This window comes from Squalius cephalus (genome assembly GCF_949319135.1).
Source record: "Squalius cephalus genome assembly, chromosome: 17".
Lineage (NCBI taxonomy): Eukaryota > Metazoa > Chordata > Actinopteri > Cypriniformes > Leuciscidae > Squalius > Squalius cephalus.
In genome coordinates this window covers 22879494-22898826 of record NC_137138.1, presented here as the reverse complement: position 1 = coordinate 22898826, position 19333 = coordinate 22879494, and the positions used below count along the sequence as shown (strand labels likewise).

The 19333-nt window shown below is 38.4% G+C and overlaps 1 protein-coding gene across 1 annotated transcript; it reads left to right on the top strand.

Moving 5' to 3' along the window:
- Nucleotides 1-207: 207 nt before the first annotated feature.
- On the top strand, nucleotides 208-14004 carry traf4b (tnf receptor-associated factor 4b). Its single transcript, XM_079846550.1, has 7 exons — nucleotides 208-587; nucleotides 3923-3974; nucleotides 5300-5404; nucleotides 7604-7765; nucleotides 8021-8182; nucleotides 8322-8477; nucleotides 12767-14004. Exons 1-7 carry the CDS (start codon nucleotides 445-447, stop codon nucleotides 13424-13426), a joined length of 1440 nt encoding a protein of 479 aa, XP_079702676.1. The 5' UTR covers nucleotides 208-444; the 3' UTR covers nucleotides 13427-14004.
- Nucleotides 14005-19333: the final 5329 nt, after the last annotated feature.

The following is a 19333-nucleotide window of genomic DNA, read 5'->3' as shown; positions in this document are numbered from 1 at the left end:
AATGTTTAAAGCAGATGACTAAACAAATGTAAATCGACCGGGAAGATTTTAAAACGAGCCGTTCATTAATAAACACGCAAAACGCTGTGAAAATACAGACCGGAAGTCAAAAGACAATGAGCGCAGCGCTGAAAAGGGGCGGAGCTACATAAGGTGTTCAGGAATAATAAGAGAGCACTGCTCGTGGGCGTGGCTCCTCCTCCTCTCGCTCCTGTGGGCGGGGCAGAAGAGCAGACGGACAGTTGGAAAGAGTAAACGTTCCCCTGCGCTTTACTGACTGAAGAAGACGGAAATGTCATGATAGATCGAAACTATCTTACTGTGGGATTTGAACCTACCAATAGGATTCTTCATCTTTGCATTAAGCTTATTTGTAAAGTTTTATTGCGGCAGTTTATCAGTTTACAGTCTGAAGTTTATATCCACAAACAAAGGTAGGCTATTATGCCAGGTTTAGATTTGAAGTTTCTGGAGAGACCGAGGAGGAGGTTTTATTGTCCTCTGTGTGATAAGCCGATGAGGGACCCGGTGCAGGTGTCCACCTGCGGACACAGATTCTGCGACACCTGCCTGCAGGAGTATCTCAGGTAACGCTGAAACTTCTCAACCTAACGTTACACCTGTCCGACGAAAGAAGAAAGCTCAAACTGTGGCCGCTGGCGTTTTAATCTAATGAACGTTATATGCCATGCACATAACATGCACACTGTAATGTGAAGCGTGATGAGATATTGAGGTGTGACATCTATAAAACACTAAATGGACATAACATATAATATTATCTGGGTCATTGATGAATAATGAAAAGAAAAGAAAAGTAAAAATAAAAACCAATTAAAAAGAGAAATCTTTCTTATAAATGTAATATTTGTGTTAATTTTCATTTTATTTGCGTTCAAACTTTTTTTTTATGGGTAGCGTTAGGTATAATGACATTAGTTTAAAAAAAGAATACAAATTGACTCTAAAATGTGTGATATGGTATAGCCTAATCATGAAATGCAGCACAATATAGGCCTATTTCATACATATTTATGAATGTTAAGTGTAAATCCTTGTTGACGTGAGTAATTTATAACAATAAGAATCATTCTAACAATTTCAGTAGGCTATATACTACTATCAAAACATTTGTCAGTAAGAGTTATTCAAGGTTGCATTAAGTTAAAGACATTTTTAAAGTTATGAAATATTTCCATTTCAAATAGATGCTGTTCTTTTGAGTCCTGAAAAAAAGCTATCATGGTTTCCACAAAAATATTAAGCAGGTTCAGAAATTCAGGCGTATTTTTAGTCACCATCTGCATTTTTAATGTATTATTAAATAATTTAATAGATCTGGCCTTGTTCTTATTACATTGTTCTTTGTCTATATGAAGTATCACTTTAAAATAATTACTCCTATGACAGCGTAGTAATAAACAAACACCAAACTGGCCAAGCAAGATGACAGTGACACAAAATCCCTCAGGCTACAGACTCTTAGTCTTTCTGTCAATAGAAGTTTTACAAAGTATAATGTTTACATAAAATTACATGTTTTTTACTTTTTAAAATGTACGATTATAGCATAATCAAAACACTGCAGAATGCTTCGGGTATTTGAGAAGTTTTGTGATCCCCATTTAACACAGCCAAAAGTAATTAATGTGAAATGAAAGTATGCAGTGAGTCAGTTTATTTGGTAGTATTACTCAACTGTAAGCTAGCACAGTTTTGGGTTATGACCCATTCTTTGCATTCCATGTCTTGTGTTCTCATAGTCATAATGCAGAGTTGTGTTGCTCACAGATATAATGACTGAAACAATCACATTCATTGTCCTGTGTTATCTTGTGGATGTTATCACAGCGATGGACAGTCTCGTCCATTCACATTCTATCGGACTAACACATGCTTTTCAATTAGACTATTCATTTTAAATGAATTACTTATTCAAAATGTAAATCCGTGGATTGAATTTCATCCAGTCATTGGTTTAAAATGTGATCAAGAAAGAGTCAGTGTATGATCTGCTCTCATACCTAACCTAATAGCAATACTGTTAGGAACAGTATGTTTCATACAGGCTCAATGCAACATTTAACATGATATAGCATGCATCTGCCTGAAGGGCATTGCAATTATTTGGTTGTGGTGGTAAGAGAGCATTCAGCAAAGAATGTATTTGAAATAGTATACCACAAATATATTTACATATTTATGCACTTAATATAAATGATATTATTATTTTATACTATATAATTATACTAAACTGGTATACTTAAAGTCTGCTAAATTGGAACAAATAATTTTGTACTTGATGTACTTTAGTTATCTGAAAATAGTGCTGAGGTCCAACTAAAGATATACTTAAAGTTTCACCCAACACAATCGGAGATAGGCTATATTAAAAAATGTCCTGGCTCTTCCCAGCTTTATGATGGCAGTGAATGGAGGACCCGATTTTGAAGTCCAAAAAAAGTGTATCCATCCATAATAAAAGTTCTCCACACTTTCTCCTTAAAACTTTATAAACTAAAATAACTAGCTTCCATACTTTAGTGTATTCCTAATACACTCCAATGCACCTACTGTAATACACTTTTCCCATTAATGCTACTTTAATGGCCCGTTGCACTTTGAAATGTGGACTGCGTGTGGAAATGTGGATGTCAAAATATTATGAATTATTAAAAACAAATTATCCTGACCGGTCCTCAAAAATTACACAAAAAGTGAAAATGTCAAATAAATTCAGAAACATTAACTGCATGAAAAGTAACAATGTAAAATGTATTCAAATAATTTCAATTCATGCCTCACATGTAAATCCGCAGCATGATGCGAGACCGTCAAACCGCCATATCATTTCATTGCGTTTTACATCAGGAGTAGTTGTGTAGTTTGAGAGTTGAAGTGACAATCGGCATAGAAATTTTACGGGTGGTTTTATTCCGTCCGCACGCACTGAAACACAAGCAGTTCTGCTCGTTCACATTCCTCCACCAATGAACGGAACTGCCTGTGTTTTAGTGCGTGCAGAAGAATTAAACTAATATCATGCCAGTTTATGCAATTGCTTCCTACAGCGTTAATGAAAGATCATGTGAGGTAAAAGGGGAAACATTCTTCAGATGATATTTAATGTTGTGTCTGCTATTTCTTCAGCAGCTTCAAGTTTAACGCACTTTCATGTTCTATACAGTTTCGCGTTTATTTTCACACACCACTTACTGCACCTATATTGAGACTTTTCTCAATTCGCAGTCTTTAAATCCATATAATTTGTGCTAACATTGATGGAAAATCTGTTTGCTTATAGCAGTACTTGTAACAGACAGTATAGAAAGTTATAGTTTTGCGTGACGTGTCTGTGTGGTTGCGCAGCTGGTAAAGTTGCATCCATTCAATTAAAAAATCTGAGTGGGCACATGCATGACACTTCTGATTTGCCTAAAAAATGCAGCTATCACATTTTCCACCTTCTTATGAAGCCGTCTGGGACTTTTGGGAAAATTCCCCATAGGATTTTGAAATGACGATGTGCTTACTGTGTCACACGTAATGGAAAGATCACAGCTCTATTAATATGGGATGTGTTGATTGTACTGCTTCCCCATATTATGTATGGTGGGGGGCGTCACCATCCCAGATGGATGATTCACTCACATTCTCCTGAAGGCTCTCCGTCAGTTTGTGGTGTGGGAGGTGATTCTGAAGTTCCTGTCAAATCAGTTTGGCCGTGATTCATTTAGGCTTTATAACATGGAGGCATCAGTCAGAGGCTGCTGTGAACTGCTTTTCAACCCACAACATATAATGTAGAAATAAAGCGAATGCAAATGAAATTCTAACACATTCATGTGGCAAAAACACGTGAACAAGACAAATTCATCATGGTGATTCTTTATTGAATAACATGCAACTTTACTTTTAACAGTGAAGGTGTGTTCAAGTGCCCAGAGGACCATCTGCCACTGGATTATGCCAAAGTGAGTGTATCATAACATACAAAAGTTTATGATGATGATTTTATCCAAGGACGATCATTCCTCTGATGTTTTAACAGAAATGATTCAATAGACTATACAGACCATATTTTAACATGAAATAAAATACACGCTTCACCTTCACCAACAGTTTTTGTTCTCAAATTTGAGTGCTGATTCACTGTCCAACTTGGATGTATACTTTTAAATTGTTACACCAGTAAGTGGAAACAAATGATTTTCTTTATGAGTGAGTCATTGAATCAGTCATTCAAGTGATTTGTTCAACAAAACTAATTGGTTCAGGAATGCCACTGTTGTGAGTTACAGTTGATTCAGCTTTGAGTTCGTTTGGAAATATTTTATTTGGCAGAGCAAAAATCAACAAAATTACTGGCAATATTGTGTCTAAAATATAAGCTACTGAAATTTAAAGGGATAGTTCATTCAAATAAAATTTTAATTCTCTCATTAATTACTCACCCTCATCTCATTTCAAACTCGTAAGACTTATGTTCATCTTTGGAACACAAATGAAGATATTTTTAATGAAATCTGAGAGCTGTCTGTCCCTCCATTGACAGCTACGCAACTTCCACTTAGATGCTTCAATAAGTTCATAAAGAGATCGTAATACTAATCCATTATTTAATCGAGCGGTTTAGTCCACATTTTCTGAAGAGACATGATCGCTTTATATTATGAACAGATTGAATTTAAGCTTTTATTCACATGTAAACTTTGATCAGCGAACATAAACAGAACAAACCTAATTGGTTTCTTGCTAAAGCTCAAAAATGCCATAACACGAGAATGAACCTCATTGGTTCTCGCACGTCAAGCGAACATGCTTGAGTTTCCGTTTACCACAACTGATGAGTGAGTTGATGAATGTTTATATGTGAATAAAGGCCTAAATTTATTCTGTTCATCAAATAATGCAATCATATCTCTTCAGAAAATTTGGACTAAACCGCTTGATTCTTATGGATTAGTTTTACAATCTCTTTATAAACTTTTTGAAGCGTCAAAGTGGTAGTTGTGTAGCTGTCAATGGAGGGACAGACAGCTCTCAGATTTCATCATAAAGATCTTCATGTGTGTTCTAAAGATGAACGAAAGTCTTATGGGTTTGGAACGACATGAGGGTGAGTAATTAATGACAGAACTTTCATTTTTGGGTGAACTAACCCTTTAACTTCTTGTTTATTGAACAGTTGTATAAAAGCAATTGTTCAAATAATCATTTCTTAAATGGCTATGCTTTACAAATGTTCTTGCATGTTCTACTCTAGTACACTGTTGTAAATGTGTAATTCTCTCTGCAGATTTTTCCAGATGTGGAACTGGAACAGCAGATTCTGTCCCTGCCCATCCGCTGCATCCACAGTGAGGAGGGCTGCCGCTGGACCGCGCAGAACAAGCTTCTCCAGGTCAACAAACGGCATCTCATGCGCACGCAAACTCAAATCTCACTCGTATTTGTAGATGTTTGTACATACATCTTTGTAGGATTGAATAGATGTATTTATGGTTTTTGAAATCCTTTTAAGAATTGCAATTTAGATGCTGCCAGTATGTTGGTAGGCTGCTATTGTACATTACAGTGTCTACTTATTGCGTGTGCGCTTCATGCAAATACACTGACTATCGACTACTGGTCAAAAGATTGGGGTCGGTAAGATTTTGTTTTTTGAAATAAATTGGTAGTTTTGATAAGTACTGTTCTTTTGAACTTTTTATTCATCAACGAATCTAAAAAAAAGCAGAGGTGGAAAAAGTACACACCTTCCTTACTTGAGTGAAAGTACAGATACTACTGGTCAAATATTACTCTGTTACAAGTAAAAGTTGTAAAGACCGATTTTTACTTAAAGGACAAGTTCGGTATTTTACACTTAAAGCCCTGTTTTCAGATAATTTCTGATGAAATAGAACGGCTAAGATTGAAATTTGGACACATGCTGCTGTCCCGAGAATTTTCGGTTTCTGTGGTAGCACCTCCCCCCCACCTCCACAATGGTTGCATAGGTGCACTGGAACAATCCTTCCTAAAACGCATTAAACTTTCGATTACAAAGACGTGAAACTCACCGAGTGGTCAGGGGTGTTCACTGATATGCTCACACAAAAATCGCTGCAAAAGATGCTTTCCAACAGGTTTTATCATAGTTTTTGTCCAACTCCATTGACTTGTATTGGATGTGCTGTGAGGTACAGTATTACTCTGCCGCCGGAGTATCTATTATTCAAGCTCTCAACGGAAGAATGTACGGGTGTGAGGCGTTTGGACGAATGGTAAAACACCTGTTGGAAAGCATCTTTTGCAGCGATTTTTATGTGAGCATATCAGTGAACACCCCTGACCACTCGGTGAGTTTCACGTCTTTGTAAACGAAAGTTTAATGCGTTTTAGGAAGGATTGTTCCAGTGCACCTATGCAGCCATTGTGGAGGTGGGGGGGGGGGGGGGGGGGGGGGTGCTACCACAGAAACCGAAAATTCAATCTTAACCGTTCTATTTCATCAGAAACGATCTGAAAAAAGGGCTTTAAGTGTAAAATACCGAACTTGTCCTTTAAGTAAAAGTATAGAAGTACTCGTTTTTAAAAGTACTTAGGGATCAAAAGTAAAAAGTAAATGTCAATGCATTGTTTTACAATTCAGGTACCTTATGCCTCTGAATCTATGCCTGCCTACCTACCCTCATATCAATATCAAATGTATTTCTAGAACACCATTCCAGAAGTGGGATCGAATGTGAGATTGAATAAGTGCACTCAATAACGTCCACAGCGGTTTCGCCCAAATGGCTGTTCCCTCAAATAGTGACCTATTTAAAGTTTTTTGGCTGTTAGTATGAATATGTTAGCCTTACTGTTATCTATAAGCTAGTGTGCTCCAAAACAATGACAAAATTCGCATTTAGAAGACCAAACCCAACGTCAGTCGGGTTCTGACATCAACCCGACTTTCATTTCCAACCAAAATCCAACGTCTGTCTGACGTCGGATGTTGACGTCAATCCGACGTCGGGTACTTAACGTCAACCCCTGCAACCAAAATCATCCCCTGACTGACGTTACTATGTAGTAACGAAATGTAGTGGAGTAAAAAGTATGATATTTGTCTTTCAAATGTAGTGAAGTTAAAGTAAAATGTTTCCAGAAAAAATACTCAAGTAAAGTACAGATACTCAAAAAGTGTACTTAAGTACAGTACTCAAGTAAATGTACTTTGTTACTGTCCACCTCTGAAAAAAAGGTATCATGGTTTCCAGAAAAAAAAGCTGTTTTTAACATTGATAATAAAAATAAATGTTTATTTAGCAGCAAATCAGCATATTAGATTGATTTCTGAAGGATCGTGTGACACTGAAGACTGGGGTAATGATGCCTTTGCCATCACAGGAATAAATTGCATTTTAAATTATATGAAATATATTGTTTTAAATTGTAATAATATTTTACCATTATTACTGTTTTTACTGTATTTTTGATCAAATAAATGTAGCCTTGGTGAGACTTCTTTCAAAAAACATTCAAAAGTCTTACCGACTCCAAACGCAGAGGCAAGACATGCAATAAGCAGCCAAATCTCACTCTCACACTGTGTTTCTCGCTTCCCCTCCAGGCCCATTTGTCCATGTGTGAGTTTAACGTGGTGTCGTGTCCAAACCGTTGCTCTGTGAAGTTGCTGCGACGTGAACTGCCCGAGCACCTGCAGCATGACTGCGCTAAGAGAAAACTACACTGTGATCACTGTGGCGACCAGTTCACCGGGGAGGCATATGAGGTCAGACACACTTCTCGTACAAATACAACCCATTTAAGTTTACTAATATTTGTAATGATTTAGAAATGGTTATGTATTAATATTAACATGAACAACTTAAAAAACAACAACATCTGATTTATTACTTTAATGTCTCTTGCATTTTGATGAATTCGGTGGCTAGTAATTCAACACACAAAAGACATGGTTTGCGAAATCCATCTTGTTTCAACGCCGCACAACAGCTGTTACACATCCCTCCCTGTCCTCATTTAGAGTCACCAGGGTGATTGTCCTGAGGAGAGTGTGTACTGTGAGAATAAATGTGGTGCTCGTATGGTGCGGAGACTGTTGGCCCAGCACTCTGTGTCAGAGTGTCCCAAACGCAAACTGCCCTGCAGATACTGCAGAAAAGAGTTCCTCTATGACACTATTCAGGTCAGTGGACTTTATGCTACCATCCTACATTTTCATGATTTATGTACACATACAGTACACTTTTCAGATTACATTTCTTAATGTATTGTTTTGTTTGTGGTAAAGGGAGTGCATTCATAGGTGTGTTTTGTATTCACAGCCTCATCAGCAGCAGTGTCCACGCTTCCCTGTGCAGTGCCCTAACAGGTGCGGCACACCGGGTATCACTCGAGAGACTTTAATGGCACATGTAAAGGAAGGATGCAACACTGCTATGGTGCTTTGCCCATTTAAGGAGGCTGGCTGCAAACATAGGGTATGATCTACAGTTATGCATATATAATAACTCTGTGATGAATACTAGAAGTCATATCTTGTATTTGAGAAGTACAGGTGGCCCAAAATGTATTTGGCACAATGTTTGCTTGTCATTGTATTAGATAACAAAATAACACCGGTGGTATTCCTTTAAAGGTGACATATTATGCCCCTTTTCACAAGATGTAATATAAATCTATGGTGTCCCCAGAATGTGTCTGTGAAATTTCAGCTCAAAATACCCCCCAGATCATTTATTATAGCTTCTCAAATTTGCCCCCTTTTGGGTGTGATCAAAAACACGCCGTTTTTGTGTGTGTCCCAATGCAAATGAGCTGCTGCTCACTGCCCCGTTCAGAAGAGAGCCGGTCCTTTACATGAGCATCGGATACTCCAGCAATAACAAAACACGCAAATCTCACTCATCCAAAATCTCAAAAATAACCAGTAGCGGATTGTAGCCTGACAGAGAAACTCAGGAAGAGGTTGCAACTTTTAGACTGAACCTGGACATTTTCTGAATGGTTAGTGGATACATTTATGTAGTTGTTGTTGTTGTGGAGTCGACTTGCATGTTTCGCCATGTTTAACTTTTACACATGTTGACACACTTCCCTGAGGTCTGTATAGTGGCGTCTGGTGGCCGAGTTTGGTACAGCCTGCTAATAGTTAACCATTTTCTTTTTTGTGCAGTGAAAAATTATTTATAATAAACACTGCAATATTCCATTAAAAAAGAATAAGAAAATAAGAAATATCAATTTTAATTTCATGGTGACTTTGTACTGTAGCTTTTTCTTTTTGTCTGATTTTCAAATACATTTTTGATTTGTAATTCGGTGATTCATCTCATAGTTGGTTGGTTTGGTTCATGACTGGTAACTCTTTAACAAAGACTTTTTTTTTAATTCCTATGAGAAAAATAAATAGAAAAATTACTCCAGGAACCAAGGCAGCTAAAAAAGTGGGCCCAGTCAAGTCACCTTTATATAGCGCTTGGTACAATACAAATTGCTTCAAATCAGTGATAACAGGAAAACGATTCAGTGATGCAAACAGAGTTCCTTTTGTGAACGAATCACAGTGTGATTCAGGCTGATTACAAGTCAGAAATCAGATTGTGGATCGGTAGCATTTAAATATTTCATCCAATTCCTTTTGCCTGAAGATCGGATTCATCATGCCAGTATGGAGACGAAGCTGGTCATAGGGTCTGTGCAGAGGACTTGTCTGGTTCTTGTGGTCTTTGCCGAGGATCTGTGCTGATGGCTGTTGTGTCGACGAGTCCTTCATAGGGGATTGGCTAGTTGACAGTCTGCTGACATTCAGGGCTGCGTTGTGGTCGTGTCTAGGTGCAGGTCCACCATCTGATCTGGATACGGCTGACTACGGTAAACCTCGGGATAAACAGAGAGACTAATATTTGAGCAGATGCCATTCTTACGATGTAACAAGTACATCGGGTGTTATGGGAAGTGTTCCCAGTTCCAGTTGACCTAATTTATGCAGCCTAACAGTCCTTTAACAGATGTGAATTATGGAAATGTGACAATGTGTTATGTGTATGCCAGGTTAAAGAAATGTGTTTTGAGTCTTGATTTAAACTGACAGAGTGTGTCTGCTTCCCGAAGTAGGCTATGAAGACTGTTCCAGAGCTTGGGTGCTAAATATGAAAAGGATATACCGCCTGCAGTTGATTTTTGATATTATCAACTGGCCAGAATTTTGAGGTCGCGTTAAGAGCTCGCTCAAGTACTGAGGAGCTAAACCATTTAGTGCTTTGTAAGTAATTAGCAAGATTTTAAAATGTATAATGTTTAACAGGAAGGCAATGCAGTGTTGACAGAACCGGGCTAATATGGTCATACTTCCTGGTTCTAGTAAGAAAACTTGCTGCTGCATTTTGGACCAGCTGGAGTTTTTTTATTAAAGGAATAGTTCATACAAAATAATCCCATAATTTACTCACCCTCAAGCCATCCTAGGTGTATATGACTTTCTTCTTTCTGCCAAACACAATCAGAGCTATATTAATATCCTGGCTCTTCCCAGCTTTGTAATGACAATAAGATCTATGACTTATGAACTTTTCTTTCAGTAGCTTAGTTGTTATATACAGTAGGGTCTAACATACATGTTGTTGATTTTGATGATTTAGCAAGTTTAGACAATTCTTCCTCTCCTATAGCAAAGAATGAATGGAATTGTTCCTCAGGGGATCTATAGCACGACGTCTGATGCGATACTGTAGTAGACGGTTGAATGGTTATAATTTTCTCTCTATTCGTATCAATCTTGCAAGTAAAGAAATTCATAATGTCATTACTGCTGTGCTGTTTGGAAACATCTGAAGTTGAAGTTTTATTTCTCATTAATTTAGCCACTGTATCAAATAAATACCCATGGTTGTGTTTGTTCTCTTCTAAGAGAGTTGAAACGTAATCAAATCTAGCCGTTTTTAAGGCCTTCCTGAATGCAGTAACACTGTCCTTCCACAAAATGCTAAAAACCTATAGTTTTGTTTTCTTTCAGCTGCGCTTCATTTTTGGGCTGCTCTCTTGAAGGCGAGTGTGCTCATTATACCATGGCGTCAGACTATTTTCCTTAATCCATGTCTCTAAATTTCTGAAAAAGAGACAGTAAATAGTTTCTGTTGCAACATCAAGTTCTTCAAAGCTGTATAGTATGCTGAGGAGCTGAAATTGATCAGGAAGTTTATTTACAAAGCAAACTTTAGTGGGAATTGCTGCACTCTGTAAATAAATATTTTAAAGGAGTCATAACCTAGTATTACCTTGGATACCTACTGCTGTATTATAGTCTTTCAGGCCCTTCTAAAAAAGAAAAGTGGAAAAAAAATAAACACAGAGCTCCTCAGACCCTTATTTCTGAAGGCATTATTGTCTCGCGAGATCTGATGCGATATTTTGGCTGTCGTGGACGGTCATTTTAATAATGCAAATGAGGGGCGCGTTGATTGGTGGCAGGAAGGAGGGGGGATGACACCGCAGGTAACGCTTTAGCATATCATTACAAAATGACATCATGGCGCAAGTTATGAATGAACCCGACCTGGCCGCGACCGGCTTCCCGGCCAGTGTATAAGTATGAGGCACCGTTTAGGGCTTAAATCAAACTTCATTCACGCACACATATATGAAACACGCTTGCATACATACTAAGTAGTCACACATACATGTATATGAACTCTCCACGCACATACTCATATGAGACGCGAGCACACACACACAAACTCGCGCACATACTCATATAAGACGCGAGCACACACACACACACACACACACAAACTAGACGGCGCCTCATATATAAGCGTTAGGCAATCAATATACAATAGCCGAATTCATGATGATCTCAGTCATTTGTTGTTTGCAAAGTAACGTTAGCAGCCATTCCCCATGTTTACCTCGAAGCTAATACTCCCGCTAGCATACAATAGCCGCATTAGCAGTTAGCTGCTGTTTGTTACACACAGTAGAGCAATAAAAACTCAGTCTTACCGTTTCAATTTCAGGCAAGTCTCTGATGGTTGGAATTGCACCTTTTTCCAAACAGAGCTTCGAGGCCAACTTCGCCTGATATTGCCCCAAATTTGTGTATGATTCCTGTGTGAACTGTTTAGCGCAGACTCCTAACGATAAGCCAGTTGAAAGGGTTGTTGGGACAGCGTCATTAAAAATGAATTTCATCCACTGGTCCCTGATAGTTTGGTCCGTTTTTGGTAGAGAAAACACATTTACATGTTGTTTGTGGCAGTCAACCACAGAGCAACTCAGGTGTGTACTCGTTTCTCCATCTTTCTCGACTGAACTGAATATGAGGGGGAGAGGGGCGGGCTTCCCGTGGCATAGGTTTGCGGTGTCCATATATGGTATATCCTGCCCCGTCATGACGTCAAGACGGGGCTGAAATCAAAATCTCGTATTTGAGTGCGCGTGCACGCGCGCTGGTTTATTTACCCTGAGGTAAACAAACGCTTCACTTTTAAATATCGGCTTCCCGGCCAGTGTATAATCGTTAGGCAATCATAACATACATTGATTCTCGTGGAAAAGTGAAAATTGCAGGTTATGACTCCTTTAAGCAAAAAAGTTTTTACAAAAAATAAAGGTTTTGTTTTGGACTCATCAAGGCACTTGTGAATAGGGGCTGCTCCAAAATGACATGAAATATGTTTTGGGACCACAGTATCTCTCATTTTTTAGCCATATTTACTAAGAAATTAATATAAAAATACCTAGCACGTCTTTCTCTCTGTTTTACTCATAGTGCCCTAAGACTGGAGTGGCACAACACCTTGAGGAGGGCACCCACACCCACCTCACTCTTCTGTGTGGTCTAGTGAATCGTCAGAGGCTGGAGCTCAGGGAACTGCGGCGTGCGGTGGAGGAACTCTCTGGAAGTCGAGATGGCACACTGCTCTGGAAGCTCACAGACTACAGCCAGCGAATACAAGAAGCTAAGATCAGGACTTCTGGGAGTTTGGAACTGTTTAGTCCTGCCTTCTACTCCCATACCTATGGTTACCGTCTGCAAGTGTCTGCCTTTCCCAATGGGAACGGCAGTGGCGAGGGCTCTCACTTATCAGTCTACATTCGAGTTCTACCAGGAGAGTACGATGGGCTGCTGGAGTGGCCTTTCCCTTGCCGTGTTTCCTTCTCACTGTTGGATCAGAGCGACCCGGCGTTCACCAAACCCCAGCACATCACAGAGACCTTCAACCCGGATCCCACCTGGAAGAACTTCCAGAGGCCGCGGCCTGGAGCTCTGGGAAGTGTTCGTGGGGGATGTCTGGATGAGAGCATGCTGGGATTCGGCTACCCAAAGTTCGTCACCCATGAGGAGATGAAGAAAAGAAACTATATCAGAGACAACGCTATTTTCATTAAAGCCTCCATAGATGTGGTCCAGAAGATATTGAACTCTTGAATTCTGGAATAAATGTTAAATAATCTGAAAATATATCTCTTGTGGCCCTTTTTGCATATTAAAAATTAAGATGCATAATTTTTTGTTAAATCAGGGTTTTACCACAAATGAAGGATATTTAGATATAAAGGTATAGTCTTTTGCATGTATATTATCTGTATTATGTTAGTTTTCAAATAAATAAAAAATGTGACATTTAAAATGTCTTATGACTCTTTTTTAATGAACAGTGAATGTTCATGTTCTGTGTGTGTAGTGCTTAACCCTATTAAAAAAATCAATTATGCACCACCCATCTGGTCCATTGAAAAAAAGACAGGGGTGCTTCTCATTTCTCATTTATGAATCCTCATTTCCTATCCTCACGTCTCAGCTCCACCCCCTTAGATGAGAAGGAAGGATGCGAGGAAAGAAAATGAAGATGGAGGAATCAAAGGAAATCTTACTTGTATTTTGGAATATTCTTTATCACTCAAGCATCACTTAAAATTGTCATCAGCTGCGCTGACGGAATCTGCCCTTATGTTGTTGTTAAGTTTGTTTAAGAAATGCATAATAATAAAGCAAGATACCCTGCTGAAAAATGTGAGATGTATGGATTATCTAAACTGCAAAGGTAAAACATAAATTATAATTATTGTGACAGATGTGAAGGGGGAGGAGAATTTATAGCATCAATTTCAGATTTGAGAATAACCATGCTCTTCAAAGGAATATTTCACCCCAAAATGAAGATACGGTCATTGTTTAGACACCTTCGTGTCGTTCTAAACTCATATGACTTTCCTCTGTGGAGTACAAAATGAGAATTACTCTTAAGTTACTAGTGCAACTGGTGGCTGGGGGCTGTCAATTTCCAAAAAAGACCATACAACTGTTTAATCAAGGTTTGAGACACAATCACTTTAAATTATGATATTTTAGGCTTTTATTTACATCATTAATGCACATAAAGAACATGCCTTAATTCTATGTGGCATTGATTCAACAAGGTGCTGAAAACATTCTTTAGAAATGTTGGCCCATATTGATAGGATAGCATCTTGCAGTTGATGGAGATTTGTGGGATGCACATCCAGGGCACGAAGCTCGTTCCACCACATCCCAAAGATGCTCTATTGTTTTGAGATCTGGTGACTGTGGGGGCCATTTTAGTACAGTGAACTCATTGTCATGTTCAAGAAACCAATTTGAAATGATTCGAGCTTTGTGACATGGTGCATTATCCTGCTGGAAGTAGCCATCAGAGGATGGGTCCTGAGGTTTGGTCATAAAGGGATGGACATGGTCAGAAACAATGCTCAGGTAGGCCGTGGCATTTAAACAATGCCCAATTGGCACTAAGGGGCCTAAAGCGTGCCAAGAAAACATCCCCCACACCATTACACCACCACCACCAGCCTGCACAGTGGTAACAAGGCATGATGGATCCATGTTCTCATTCTGTTTACGCCAAATTCTGACTCTACCATCTGAATGTCTCAACAGAAATCGAGACTCGTCAGACCAGGCAACATTTTTCCAGTCTTCAACTGTCCAATTTTGGTGAGCTCGTGCAAATTGTAGCCTCTTTTTCCTATTTGTAGTGGAGATGAGTGGTACCCGGTGGGGTCTTCTGCTGTTGTAGCCCATCCGCCTCAAGGTTGTGCGTGTTGTGGCTTCACAAATGCTTTGCTGCATACCTCGGTTGTAACGAGTGGTTATTTCAATCAAAGTTGCTCTTCTATCAGCTTGAATCAGTCGGTCCATTCTCCTCTGACCTCTAGCATCAACAAGGCATTTTCACCCACAGGACTGCCGCATACTAGATGTTTTTTCCTTTTCACACCATTCTTTGTAAACCCTAGAAATGGTTGTGCGTGAAAATCCCAGTAACTGAGCAGATTGTGAAATACTCAGACCGGCCCGTCTGGCATCAAAAACCATGTCACGCTCAAAATTGCTTAAATCACCTTTCTTTCCCATTCTGACATTCAGTTTGGAGTTCAGGAGATTGTCTTGACCAGGACCACACCCCTAAATGCATTTAAGCAACTGCCATGTGATTGTTTGATTAGATAATTGCATTAATGAGAAATTGAACAGGTGTTCCTAATAATCCTTTAGGTGAGTGTATATATATATATATATATGTATATGTATATATATATGTGTGTGTGTGTATATATATATATATACAGTATGTATATATATATATATATATATATATATATATATATATATACACACACATATATATATATATATATATACACACACATATATGATGAACCATGAAATGGCATAAAAATCAAAACAGCTTAATGTTAACAACTGAAATGTCGACCCAGGATATATCGCGTATATATATATATATATATATGCGATATATCCTGGGTCGACATTTCAGTTTAACATTAAGCTGTTTTGATTTTTATGCCATTTCATGGTTCATGTCATGATCACGTTTTTTTACATGTACGTAAGCAATGCTTGTTTCTGCTTCTTCTTTACTGGTGTTTTGATCTAGATTTCACCCATATCAACAAATGGTGTCCTACCCCCCAAAAGGTGTCAACTCTGAATGTAAATTCCCATTGTTAGCAGTTTCTGTCTATATAGGGAAATGCAAAGAGAAGATCGGGGCCTTTCTGTATTTCACATTAGCCCGTGAGGCTGAGAGCAAGACTTCCAGCTTCATTATAATGTTGGGTTCACATCTCTTTTCTTTATACCAGAGCATTAAGATGTTTTGTATCATTGTCTTTGAATTGATTATGAAATTGGCATGATACATTTACTGGATATAATAAATTGTTACATTTGATTATTCTAACTGACTTTGACATTATTTTCATTAAAGAGTTAAAAGGAATCAAACATTTGCTCACATTTAATGATGCACAGATATCATTAAAACCTTTTCATTTATGGAGTCAGATGAAATAACGAGAGAATACATATTCAAATGTATTGCATTTAATCAAAAAATACTTTGACTCGAGAAAAGACAGTAACACGTAAAGACCTTCCGCGCTGGTCGGATGCCGGACTTTGGGCCGATCGAGCGCGATTTTACAGGTGGTGACCCCGACGTGATCTCGCAACACAGGCGAGCAACGTCCTTTCCAGCAAAGTATTGGGATTTTAAAATGAACAAGAGGTTTGAACATCTTCTCTTTCTTCTGGCGTTGTGGTAAGTCAATTCTTTTTGCCTTTTTAGAAGTGCTGAGACAAAATCAACCATTGTTGTATTGGCTTTGTTGCAACAAACTAGCAACACGTGATGAGAATGAACAAAGGACAGAAAGAAAATTCTAAGTTTGTAAGCGATTGGAAAACATGTAATTGGATAAACGAAAAGACAAGTCGATGCATTTGTTTATGAAAAGCAAGGTTGAGAAAAATAGGACGATATGATGCGCAGGTTAAAAATCAGATCTCAAGGCTAAGCTAAATGCTATGTCCATGCGTCTCCCAAAACGCTTAACAGCGATCGGACTAAAAAGCATGTTTGCAATGATTCTGTTTGGATTTTCAAATTGAAGTTATGCTTAACACATTGTGCCCATAGAACACACTTTATAGTTGTTTGTGCTACTACAATGCACATAGGCTAGTTAAGTTTTTTCTTTAAAACACAAGATTGCTTTACTGTTGTATGAAACACTTAGGTAAAAGGTTGTAGATGCCATGCATTCTAGGCCATGTATCTTGTGTAAACTGGATTAAATATCTTGTGTGTTTATGTTGAATTTGTTTGTCTCTTTGGTGGAAAACTCTGCTATTTTTGATATAGCTGCAGTAAAACCGTAACAGGAGCATAGGATTGCCATGTGGCTACAATGTGATTTACAAGACATTTGAAATCTAAAAAGAGAAACAGCGAACGTGCATCTCATCAATCCTGAAACAAAAACCTTTTCATATTCAATGTTCCAGAGACGCGTCAGAGAACGCAGTAACTCGGAACTTTGAACAAAAATTATAAATTGTTACGTTTGAATTCATTCTGAATTACTCTGCGATTATTTTTCCCAAGTAGAAACAGATTTGTAAGTTACCGCAATTTTTGCGCCAGATTAGTGACGACTAATATTCGGCATGGATTCAAGTGTACTTGGTTTGCAAAGACGGGTTCATTTCCGTTTAGAAGAGCAAAAGGCTGCTTGACCAACCGAAATTTGGGTACATCTGTTTTACCTGTTTTAATTTAATGTTACATCAGATAAGTGTACATGGGACTGACACCACAGGCTTGGCCAATTCAAAGCCATTATAAGAGAAGTAAAGTTGGTTGATGAACGTCTGTAATGGTGGCCAAAACCTCTACTGAGGTAAAACGATTAAATTAAATTCAGGTAGATGCAATTCCATGGGGGCTATACCAAAGTATCTTTGATTGTGTACGTGTGAATACGGCAAATCTCAGATATGTAGCCAATTACCTCTGTTTAGTGACCGAAACTGGCGGATTGTGATCGTGAGACCAACGTTAAACAGAAAACGTGAGGACCTCTGAGCGACATAGTTTCCTAATCTAAAATGGGTAAAAAATAAAGTAAAGAGTAAATAGAATAATCAAATGTTAAAATGGCCACTTTGCCTTCATATAGTCTTTAAAAAGACTAAACGAAACGAAAAGGCATTTGAAATTAACAAAGAAAAAAGAGAAACAGCGAATGTGCATCTCATCAGCCCCGAGCCAAAAAACCTTTTCATATTCAAATGTATTGACATGAGAACAAGCAGAGATTTGACCATGCGTTTAGCATGTGCTGGCGGTTCATTGAGTGTTAACAACAACAGAGTCCCTCATTGGCTTTCAGCCTGACCTTTGTTGTACATACAATGCACTGGCCAGTGCTGCTGCGACTACAGGGCCAAATCTAAAATAAATCGTCTTTTGAAAAACGAACACTTTAACAAATAAGTTGTTCCAGATACTCTTCAGAGACCAGAAACAATATAATTACATTTATATTCTTAAATATAATATAATTGTCTTATAACTCAAATTATAATATACATTATATTATAATCACCAAGCAGGGCATTAATTGGAGAAGTGTGACATTAATCCTTAAAATTCAATTTCATTGGTGTGCTATCTAGTGCCAAAGGGGGAGGGGTGTGCTTTTATTTTTTGCATTTAAAAAACACGGCTAGGAGTGGCTAGGAGTGTCTAGAAGTGTGGCACAGGTGACACAAACCAAATCATCATTGGCTGGGGTGCACCAACTAAAATTTAATCTGATCAGAGAAGTAAATTTACAAGGAGGTTGTGAAATGATAAACATCAGACAGAAGTACCACAGCCTTTTGCAAGTCACAAGAGATCTGCACTAACTAAATGTGTGAACGACACCATAAAACAGCAAATGCTAAGCAGGCAACACCGAAACAGGTGAAATAATTTCTGCCCACAGATCTGGCTGTAATGAGAGCAACCTGAAGTAAAGCCATGAGAATTGACCCATTGGAACTCATGACACTACGAGTGATAAAAACTCTGATTAATCCAGAAAATTTCCCCAGCAGAACTAGGGTCTCTAATGCTCATATGACACAACAGACTGTAAAGGCTGAACTGCAAGAGCAGCTTTAGGTATCACACGCTGCACTGAAACAACAGCAATAATTCAGACCTGGTCAATGAAACTCTGTGTCATGTGACAACTGGAATTAAAATTGCAATGGACATGATAATGGAACAAGTAAAAGTATTCCACGTCTGAATTTGATGTTGTTGAAAATATCGGAATTAACTGTGGTTCTCTCTGCATTTGTTTCTGTCTCAGGTTTAGGCCTACTTCTGCAAATTCTTCGGAGGATGCCATTACGGGCCGGACCCCACCTGGATCAAAGCCAGGACAGCAGAATTGTTAGAACATAACCTGAGACTCGGGAGATGGGTGAAAAGACACT